At 32.6% G+C, this 11344-nt stretch overlaps 1 protein-coding gene across 2 annotated transcripts; it reads left to right on the forward strand.

Annotated features, from left to right (window-relative positions):
* The first annotated feature begins 25 nt into the window (after positions 1–25).
* Positions 26–10628, forward strand: PH4alphaEFB (prolyl 4-hydroxylase subunit alpha-1). 2 transcript variants are annotated; one of them, XM_013326063.1, is made up of 12 exons: positions 26–210; positions 3633–3825; positions 4035–4180; positions 6473–6629; positions 7203–7384; positions 7918–8057; positions 8460–8581; positions 8849–9002; positions 9319–9543; positions 9739–9798; positions 9885–10050; positions 10346–10628. In XM_013326063.1, exons 2-12 carry the CDS (start codon positions 3641–3643, stop codon positions 10462–10464), a joined length of 1656 nt encoding a protein of 551 aa, XP_013181517.1. In that variant the 5' UTR covers positions 26–210; positions 3633–3640; the 3' UTR covers positions 10465–10628. The 2 variants fall into 2 exon arrangements, with proteins under 2 accessions (XP_013181517.1, XP_013181518.1); XM_013326064.1 differs by lacking the exon at positions 26–210 and adding an exon at positions 1891–2179.
* The last annotated feature ends 716 nt before the right edge of the window (positions 10629–11344 follow it).

Raw genomic sequence — 11344 nt, forward strand, 5'->3', positions numbered from 1 at the left:
AAAATTGTATTGTGAAATGTCAATGTCAAAGTGAAGCTAAATAAAGCGTTCCATCAATTTCCAATTTGATTTTATTGGCTTGGTCCACATATATTTGTACTGTCGTATTGTACGCGACTTTACTTAAATTTTACTATGTCAATACTATTTATTAAGATCAAATTAAAACGTCGACACAATTAATCAAGTACATAGAAGTCTTCAAGTCACGTAAGTACCAATATCTAGTTATATTAGTATATTTTTTATGTATATATAAATATATATTTAAATTATTTTCTTTCAGATCTGTTTAAGTATGTTAATCCTTTAATTCGGGTTATGAAGATGTCAATAGAGATTGTAATCGTACTCAAAAACATATAAAGTTAATTGTTATTGTTCTTAGAATATTTGTCAGCCTTATAACGTTTCTGTTTTATATAATTGCGTTTCTTTTAAAATGTCTCATATAATATGTTTGTAATTGAGATCTTTAAAATTTCCAATTTAATTTTATTAAGTAAAAAAATCACAATAAATAGTATGTCAGTCCAGTATGATGGATGTAATTTTATGATTTACAATCGAACCTGAATGAACGAAACTCCAAGGCACCGCAAATTTTTCTTACTTATAGAGGTTTCCCTCAACGAAAAGGTCATCCATCAAGACTGGACAATAACTCTCACTTAGAGGTTTCTCTCTTATTCAGTTTTTCTTTATTCAACTGTAAGCATATTTGTCTTGGATTTTAAAATAAATACTTTTTACTTAAGATTGCCGTTTCTAATCATAATTATGAGTTAAAGCTATTATAAAGAAATCAAATGACTATCTTCCTTACATGGGAAAAAAATCAAATCAACACTTCATTTGCATACTGCTGAATTATTTCCTTATTTTTTATTTACTGTTTTATTGTTTCTAAATACTATAACCCAACATTAAGAAATAAACCAAAAATTGAAAATTATATGTATTTTAAACAACAAAGGTTTTTGAAACCAATTATTTTTGGTTAACTCTTTTAGAATCATATTGATCAAAATCTTCATAGTGTAGTGGTTAATAATTAATATTCCTTATTTATTTTAGGTGATCCTTACCCTTCTGTGTCATAATGCTACTTTTATATACCAATAAAACTCATTCATCAAATACTTGGTCTATCTTCTAGTCTCTATTTTATCGTGATACTTATCCCAAACACAAAAAACAATTTAAATCTTTGCTAGTCATTGAATCTGCATTGCTAGGGGCAGACCAAATTGCCGACATCTGTATTTCCTCTCAATTATAATGTATCCACTTTCAAGAGACGATTGTACAAATAAGCAATGCAAAACTATTCTGTAACAAGCATGTCACATTATTTGGGAGAGTTATCGTAACCATTCATTGTATAAAAAATGACGAGAAATATTCGTTCGTAGATTTTTTTAAAGCGAAATTCAGATATCTTTTCTATTAACAAATAGCAGTATCACGATAAAGTTCTATTTTCGTTCGAATCAAAACTATCAAACAATATAATGTAAAAATCGTTTGTAACGTAAAAAATAAAAACGTTATTTATGAAGAAAAAAAATAGTGTGGTCCGAATGTTATATACATGATCAGCTTTTACTATACTTCATATATATGCCATGAGATGGCAGATAAGCTTCCGCTGTGTGTAGTCACGTCGCCGTCGAGCCGGTTGATAACGTAGAAAGATCTCTAAAATTCCAGTAGCTACTATATATTTTTATATACCTTTTTCCAATCATTCAAGCCGGTATTTTTACGTTAACAGAGTCGTTAAATTACTGCTAAGTGAGTTAAGTTTGAGAATTTACGAAGAGGTTGTTACCATTTAAAGTTTGCATTGAGTATACATGACCCAAAAAAGCAATTGCTAGTTTAATTGAGTACTAAATATGAATTGATTGTTACGTACGCATCGTTTATTATATGTCAGCAACGCGTTAGATAAGGTCAGTCGCTGCTAGCTTCTGAACGGACAGATTTTATTTGTTCATTGACCTGACGAGTGTGGCTGTGCGCTGGCGCACTCGTCACGTATGAGTCGCGAGAAAGGAAGTTTAGTTTTGCAGATTGTGAATTAAGTTGTCAATCGAACAGGTGGACCAGAATAAATAAACGTAATATTTATTGCTGTGTACATTTAGTGTTATCGCTAGTAACGCGTTTGTCGGTAAGTTATGTATTTGGAAATTAGATCATTTGCTTGTTTAGCTATGTACTCGCAATGAGGATCGTGTTTGATTGTTTCTACATTCTTGTCTATGTATTTAACTGTTATAATTGTTGGTGTGATTTGCGGTAGGTTTTTTATTTGCATAAATTGTTACACATTTTACATTCTAGAATATTTTGAAGTTAAATAAATATTTATTTGGTTAATATTTAAAAATATTTGTATTTCAATATTACGTATTTACAGTTATATCTTACTAATTTTTTTTACTAAACCGGCCATTTCTTGTAATAAAATATAAAATTTATTTAGAGCTTTAAAATATAACCTAAAATGTTTAAGTAATAATATATGTGAATGCAGCATTCGTGCCGCGGCTGTAACTTTTATAACACTTCGTGATTACGAGGAACTAAGTTATATGAATTTTATTCGTATAATGTCAAACATTTAATATATTAGAATAGCCAAAAAGTTAAGGTCGACATGCAACTAAAATTCTAAGATAATTATTTTTTCTTTATGGTTTCTTACTTTAAGATTATTCTATACGACTATTAGGTACCCCACAGCAGCAACAGCATGAGTTTGTCTTATTAGTTTGTGTTTATACATAACAGTATATTTATTTTAAATTATGTACAATATTGGCCTTAGAACATGAACGTTGATAGACTTGTAAATTATTTGTTGATTCGACAAAAGGAATCCAATAATTGTATGCTACTTTACATTATCTAACCAGGATAGTCAAATAACTAGGTCAGAGCCGGCGTTAGGGTAACAAGTAATTGAGCTACAACCCAGGCCGATGGTCAGAAATGGTGCCATAGGTCTGCGTATTATACAGTCTCACATAACCCTGTTAACCCTAGGGCGTTAGTAGAGCTAAAACTGTTACCTATCGGTCTTTTGTTCTATGTTTTTGTTCGATGTTTTTAAGGGATAAACTGCTGTAATAATTAACATAACGTTATCTCTGTTTTTTTTCAAAGAAGATGAGAGGGACAATATTATGCGAGTTTCGCCAGTGTAAACACCACCCACGGTAACAAAGTGTAATCATTAGCTACGTGCTTGATACTTTGACTCATGTGACATTTAACCGGTTGGCTTTTAGGTGTTAGTCATTAGTAAATAAAATAATAGTCATTAGTCTCAAAAAAAGAAAAAGAAGAGGTCGCTGTCCTAAGCAAAGTCAAAACCTTTTTGTAATGAGAATTGAAGAACATTTATAAGAATTAATGGACTTCCGAGATATATGATTGGTTGATGAGATTTTATTGACATCCTGTTTTACTGTACCTAATCTATAGTCTATTTTGTGTTTTTTAAAGCTTCCTACAGAGCTTTAAGTATAGTCTATAACTTTTTTTCAATAAAAATCCATAGATAAACCACCCGTTACCCTAAAACTCTTAAATTCTTAGTTATTTTCTTGTTGTTACAGGTCACAAAATGCGGTGCAATTATTTGCTTTACGCTGTTTGCCTCGCTATCCTGGATACGTGGTCATGGACGAGCGCCGAGCTTTTCACCGCTATATCGGAGGTGGAACCGCTACTGGAGACTCACAAGAGGATCATTGATGACCTTGATGATTATATACAAAAAGAGGAGAAAAGATTACACGTTTTGAAAAAGTACGATACTGACATAACTTACTTATTCCAAAATAATGACCCCCAAACAGATATGTGAATCTTTTTCGGGGTCAACCCTTAATCTGAGTGAAGATACCCAGTTGCGTATCTTTTTACGTTACATAACTAAATTTTATCTTCTTAACTTCTCTCACTTCTTTAGTTGATAGCATTCCAAGATATAACTATAACAAACTTTTACTTTGTAGACATCTGAATCTGTACAAGAAAGAACATGGAATGGCGATGGAGGACATTCCTAACTATTTGGGGAATCCCATCAATGCGTTCACCCTCATCAAACGATTGACAACTGATTTAGATTTTATTGAAAAGAGCATCAAGATTGGAACCGGTAAGAATAAAATATTTATTTACAGAATATTTATATATATTACGAACACTTTGCTTTAATTTCCGCTCAGGTCACCTAAGGTAACCTTTAAAATTAGAATAATATACGTTTATAAAATTTATATTAACACTAGCTATCGCCTGTGACCCCGTTCGCGTGTAATTAAAAAAAACTAATTTTCTTAGGTGTTCTTCCAGACTATGTTCTACATTTATGCCAAATTTCAGCGAGATGTATGCAGCTGTTCTGGAGATACCTTGAAACAAACATCCAACAATCTATCCAAATATGCATATGACATTTTAAAATATACAGTTTGGCAAAACCAAGTTATTTTTTTTATATTAAAAGTTAGAAGTAATTCGTAAGTATGTTTGGCTGGGGTCAATCCGCGGTCACGGACGTCATTGAATTTATATTCTTTCTAAATGATGAATTACGTTGACAAACAGTGCATACACGTGTTCGGAATTTGTAGCACAATGTGAGTTCACCAATCGTTGCATTGGAATAAGAATAATGGATGTTTTCATATCATTACAAATCAATAGAGGTAGATAGATAGAGGTCGTACAACGGTAAACTTTTCCGTTCATATAACACTCGGATTTCGTATCGATAAACGAATTACACTAATATTATAAATGCGTATGTTTATATGTATCGATGGATGGATGCATGGATGTTTGTTTGAAGTTATCACCATAACGACGGAACGGATCTTGAAGAAATTTGGCACACATATAGAAAATACTCTGGTAAAACACATAGGCTACTAATTATGTTTTTTTTAATTCCGCGCAGATGGAGTCGCGGGCGACCGCTAGTATGTTGTAAAATTAATAACGGCAGAAATAGTAAAAATTCAAAGAGTTAAAATGTGGTCCAAAATGTTATATTAGGAAGCCTGTCTGTTTAGTATATTTGATACATTTTCCTTAACATTACGTATTTTATAAGTCAACTAGCTGTCGCCCGCGACTCTATCCGCACGGAATTAAAAAAAACAACTTAAAAAGTAGCCTATGTGTTCTTCCAGACTGTACCCAACATCTATGCCAAATTTCAGCGAGATCCATGCGGCCGTTTCGGAGATACATTCATACAAACATCCATCCATCTAAACATTCGTATTTATAATATTAGTCAGATAACGTCAAATACCCTATCCCAAGAACCTGTATATAGGGGACCCGTTAGGTTTTAGCACATGTCAAATGTTTTTATTGCGTGCTTTATTTAGTACGGTTACAGTTAATTAACTTTATCGACAGGATCTTGTGTATACCGGTATGTTGATCAAATTGATTTTGTTAAAAACTTTTTGTGGAAAGGTATAAAAATTCCTTAGTTATGTCATCTGAGCTGTTAATATTTATTCGTTTATTCGTCATAAATGCTTGGCAAATAAAAGTCTTCGAAGTTTAATTCTTAGCTGAGCTGCCTACCTTTTAAATATTTGCTCTAGTATTGCGTTATCACCCGGCCTATTAGCAGAAATAAATCACAAAATGCTAATTTAACGTGACATTTGCTTATATTATATATTTCCTGCTTAATGGAGATGTTTTTTCACTCTATAGAGTATAATTTTTGTTTTCCACAATCAATTAAAACTAAATAAAACAGAATAAACGCAAAGACAAAAAAAATCGAATTGTCTTTTCTAACCTATTTAGATTAGGGAAAGGAAAATTATAAAATCCTTAAAAAGGACTACGTTCTTGACGAGTTGATAGTGTTTTATATATTCTACGTATTAAACATTAAATTATCTTAACATGTTGGTGTAGAGTACCCATGTCAAAATATAAATCTTTCCTCTTTTCAAGTGTCAAAGTCAACGGTGCAAGAGTCACGACTAACATAAATAAATATGTGCTAAATTTTGTTTGTTCTTTTCGTGGGAGTGACGTGACGACAGTTTTAAAGAATTTATAAATTACTAGCTTTTGCCCACGACTTCGTTCGCTCGAAATAAAAAAAAAAACTTAATAATTACCTATGTATTCTTTTCTATGACTCTGTTTTATATCTATGTTACATTTTATCTAGATTCGTTGAGCTGTTCTGGAGATATCTTCTAATATGTTTATTATATAATATATTTATACGAATGGATGTTTCCATTCATACATCCAAACTTGCTTATTTATAATATTAGTAAGAGTGAGATTAGTAAGATATTCGAATTTACATATATTTTTTAAAATTGAATACGAAAAGACCTTGTTGTTTACATTTTTTTTGTTCTTAAATAGGAATAAATTATGTATTTTTTTTGTTTAACAGAATACATAAAGAACATAACGGTGAGCCACGCGGACGTGAAGTATCCGACATTGGAGGACTTGTCGGGCGCGGCGCAGGCACTCACTCGTCTGCAGGACACTTACCAGCTAGACATAGGAGAACTAGCCGAGGGAAGACTCAATGGAGTTGTTTATAGGTATAAAACTTGTTCTAATCCAAACGTAGACAAACTGCACACTACGATATAACTCGTATATTCAAGAATGGTAAAAAACTTTTTTCTCAGTAATATTAGTTGTCCACGTTGTACAACTTCATTTTATCTCACAATTTTTTTTACAAAATATCAAAATTTAATATTTGTAGTATTTTGTATGAAAAGTGATATTAGCTTGTTTATGGGAATACCGAAAATCATTAATTTTTTCCTAAGCGAGACATTTAGTGAAGATTTTCGTAAATATACACAAAGATATTGCTTAAATAAAGTTAACAACACAGAAGCGGTTAGGAGTTTGTTTGAAATATTTATGTACATACTAGCTTATGCCCGCGACTACGTACGCGCGAAATTCAATAAAAAATATGAGTTCTTCCAGATGTCTATGTGTTCTTCCAGACTACATTGTATAGGTATGCCAGATTTCATCCAAATCCGTTCAGTCGTTCTGGAGATACCTCCAAAGAAACATCTATCCATCCAAACATTTACATTTATAATATTATATACTAAGGTAGTTAGAAGTAAGATATATTTATTTTGTGGCAGTACTCCGATGAGTGCGGGCGACTGCTACGAGTTAGGCCGCACGTTGTACAACGAGAAAGACTTTAGCAACTCTCTGCGCTGGATGCTGGAAGCGCTGCGTAAATATAAAGAAGAGAACGAGGTGTACGACTTTACGGAGGTCGACATATTAGAGTATATTAGCTTCTCACATTATTTGTTAGGTAAGTTTTTCTTTTTCTATGTATAAAGTGAAAAGCTCTTTATATTTTCTAACACATTGCTCCATCATAAATTATATTATGTACGGTTTTTAATATTATACTTTTGTTCCGTTTGTGCATAGTTATACATTCTCAATTATAAAAAAGGGTGTTAACAGACAGACGGACGGACGCCAAAATGATTCTATGAGGGTTCCGTTTTTTTCCTTTCGAGGTACGGAACCCTAAAAATAAAATTATGTTCCTTATCGTCTGTGCCGTAATTATAAAAAAAGTTCCGTAGCCGAGTGCATCCATAGTAAAAACAAATTGTTATAATTAAATTATGAAGTAATTAAATAAATGTTTAAGATTTTTTCGAGTGAAATTTGTCGTAAATCATGATAAGGATTACAGTACACAGAGTACTCTGTTTTTTTTGTTTCTAAAGTATATTTAATGCTGTAACAACTCTTGATAATGCTGACATTTATAGTGAGTAGAAGTTTTTCTCAATATTGGAGCACGTAATAACTGAAAGTGATGTATGGTAGGTGAGGTGAAGGCGGCGCTGCAATGGACTAAGAAGCTGTTAGCTTTAGAGCCGAAGCATCCTCGAGCTCGCGGCAACGTGCCGCACTTCCAGAAGACCATCGCAGAGAAGGAGGCCAGGCTCAAGAGGAAACGGAGAGGGGTCAGTCAAGTATATTACTGTTTGATAGGAGATTTTTATACAAACTCGATAATACATTTACTACGGTATGTGTTTGTTGAGTGCTCGTAAAAAATCATTAGTTTATTTATATAATAGTAATTTGTAACATGCATTCGTGTTTGTAGATTCTTTTTATAGTATTGTAGTACAAGAACAATATTAAAGACACTATTATATCAGTTCTCGTATCTTTAATAACTTGGAAATTGACGGCTGACTCGCCTGATAAGTCACTACCTTTGCTTTAAGATGACGAATATATCGTGTCGTGGAAAGTGTTCATTCATTTACAGTGGGTTTCTGAGACAAATCTCCGTTTAAATCATATGTTTTACACAGAGCTTCAGAAACCGACAGTTATTGTGTTATTGAATGTTACAGGAAACCGGAGAAGATGATGAAGAAGAAGACTCGAAGCCGATGTCTTACCTCAGCAAAGAACGCAAAGTATACGAAGCTCTGTGCAGGGGGGAAATGGAAATACCCAGCGAAATAAGTCGAAGGTAATTTTATAAACCATTACAAATAATTTCTCGTTAAAAATAATAATTAATAATAAATAATTTGCAGGTTAAAAAACATGATGTATAAAAATATTAGTCTATTCATTCTCATTGAAACAAAACGTAGATAAAAAAAAATTATAGTATGTACTGGAACATTTTGAAAAAAAAAAATTTTAAACAGTGTGATTTGATTTTTATGTTTGTATTTTCCAATGTGGTTTAGGTAATTGTTTATTTATTAAAAGTTTTTTTTTGTGCTTTCAGGTTAAAATGTAGTTACCTGACAGAAAACCATCCATTTCTAAAGTTAGCGCCGATAAAAATGGAGCAGATGTATATCGGGCCTGACATTGTCGTCTTCCATCAGGTCCTGAGTGATGACGAAATAGAACATATCAAGGATATGGCTAAACCAAGGGTCAGTTAGAAAATTATATGTATTATACGTCAAAATGAAGAAGAATCAATTAAGGATCATTTAAGTTCTTTCAGAAAAAATAATTTTTATATCGTGAATAATATATTTTTTAAAATTATGGTATCACAGTTTAAACTTAAATCAGCCGAATCAAACACATCTTGTATTCGATGCGGTGAAATTTACATCGAAATTGTCATATAAAATTACTGCAGTTGAAAGATTTAAACGACACTAGCGCCACCGTGGTCTCTCACACAAACTTTTGCAATACATATTAAACCTATTTCTTTAAGATTTATTATTAATTTTCCAGTTCAAACGCGCGGTGGTCCACGACCCGAAGACAGGGGAACTAGTCCCAGCTCACTACCGCATCAGTAAATCGTCGTGGCTGAAGGACGAGGAGTCAGATGTGGTGGCGCGCGTGTCGCGGCGTGTGGCCGACTTCACCGGCCTCACCATGGACACCGCTGAGGAGCTGCAGGTCGTCAACTACGGCATCGGAGGACACTACGAGCCGCACTTTGACTTCGCAAGGGTGCGTCGTACGGTATCAAGCTATACTGCATGAATATTCAAAGGGATAGAGTCAATCAGTATTGCAATACTCGTGTTAAATATTTCCTTTTTCTTATTAATTGTTATGTTTTTATGTGATGTGTCTTTATAATTATTTTTTTCATGTTTTTGTTGCTTACTAACAGAATAAAATAACAAGCAATTTTAATTTCAGAAAGAGGAGAACGCCTTCAAAAAGTCTAGCGGAAACCGAATAGCAACAGTTTTGTTTTACGTAAGTATTACAATAGATATTCACATTATTATCAAGGATTTCATTCCCTAATGTCTTTGATTCAATGGTTCTACCATTGTTGACAGATGTCGGAGGTGGCGCAGGGGGGCGCCACTGTGTTCACGGAGCTGGGGCTGAGTGTGTTCCCAGTGAAGAACGCGGCCGTGTTCTGGTTGAACCTGCACCCGTCGGGCGAGGGCGACATTGCCACACGCCACGCCGCCTGCCCCGTGCTGCGCGGCTCCAAGTGGGGTCAGTTACCGCATACACTGTTATACCGACAATTAAAAAAAAGACTTAATTAGTAGCCTATGTATCCTTCCGCACTGTTTTACATTTATGAAAAATTTCAAACACACATCTATCCAAACACTCGCATTTATAATAGTAAGATTATAACATTTACTTAGTGGAAAAGGACTCTAACTGCTGATTTTGCGTACGCCAGTAATATGAATTACCTTTAAATATTGTTTACCTTACTATTAACTTGTTATCAGTACTGCAATAGTTCTAGGTTACAATTATATGAATGTTACTTTTCTAGTTTCAAATAAATGGATCCATCAAGGAGGTCAGGAGCTGCTGAAGCCGTGCAACCTGGAATATCAACGGGAAGATGTTATGCGCAAAATTCCAAGACCTATCCCTAGAACATCGAGATAGGACACATTTATTTTAATAAAATTACATTTGTTGTACCTAAATATTCAGGGAATTAAATCGAATATAGGAAAGTGTCAAGATTCAATTAACTTGGAACCAATGCACTCAATATGAGCTGTATATTTAATTAAAAATAACAGTTTTTTCTCTTGAATAATTACTTTAACCGCTTAAATTTAATTAACTTTATTAAAAAAACAGTTTTTTTACATCCTGCTCGAAGGACCATGATGATGTATTCAATTATTTATGACTGATTTTTTTATTTGTTTACATATCATTATTCTTGACACTTTGTCAAGTCATTGGTCGGGTCTTTTTTCTATGAATTTATTAGAATTTAAAAAAAAAATATATAAGTAGTATAAAGGTATTCAAATATTCTCGTATCACCGTATATTACCGTTAAATCCAAAGAATTGGGTATTTCCTTAAATTGATGAGTGATCAATCAACTTTATTTTTCAACAATTTAACTAAAAAAAAATATTTTATTATAATTTAATTGAAATAAACAAATAGAACAAATTTAGTTACTAAAATAATTGCTAGGCATTTTTATGCGAATCTCAATTTACTAATAAGCTATAGAGGCCAAATAATTTGTGTTAAAATTAAGTGATTTTTTACCTTGCCGTATAAGTTGTCATTGCAAAAAATATAATTGCTTAGATCTTGTCGAATAATATTATATTCTATATGTAATTCAATTTTATGTTTCTAAGCATAAATTTTATCAAATTTAAAATATCTTTGCCGTCTCCCTACAGTCTGAATAAAGGACCTTTTTATATTTAGTGTTTCTAACACGTTAAACTGTTAGTCATTAATTTTAGTTAATTAAAATCTTATTAAAGCCATTATAAGCATTTATTTACAT

The sequence above is a fragment of the Papilio xuthus genome, unplaced genomic scaffold (genome assembly GCF_000836235.2).
Source record: "Papilio xuthus unplaced genomic scaffold, Pxut_1.1 DF828952.1, whole genome shotgun sequence".
In the NCBI taxonomy this organism is placed as follows: domain Eukaryota; kingdom Metazoa; phylum Arthropoda; class Insecta; order Lepidoptera; family Papilionidae; genus Papilio; species Papilio xuthus.

Bases quoted from the DNA above. Each gene is read 5' to 3' on its own strand.
- PH4alphaEFB (XM_013326063.1), top strand. From the start codon at position 3,641: ATGCGGTGCAATTATTTGCTTTACGCTGTTTGCCTCGCTATCCTGGAT. The intron at 8,582-8,848 runs GTAATTTTATAA...TTGTGCTTTCAG, and splicing joins CCCAGCGAAATAAGTCGAAG to GTTAAAATGTAGTTACCTGA. The intron at 9,544-9,738 runs GTGCGTCGTACG...TTTTAATTTCAG, and splicing joins CGCACTTTGACTTCGCAAGG to AAAGAGGAGAACGCCTTCAA.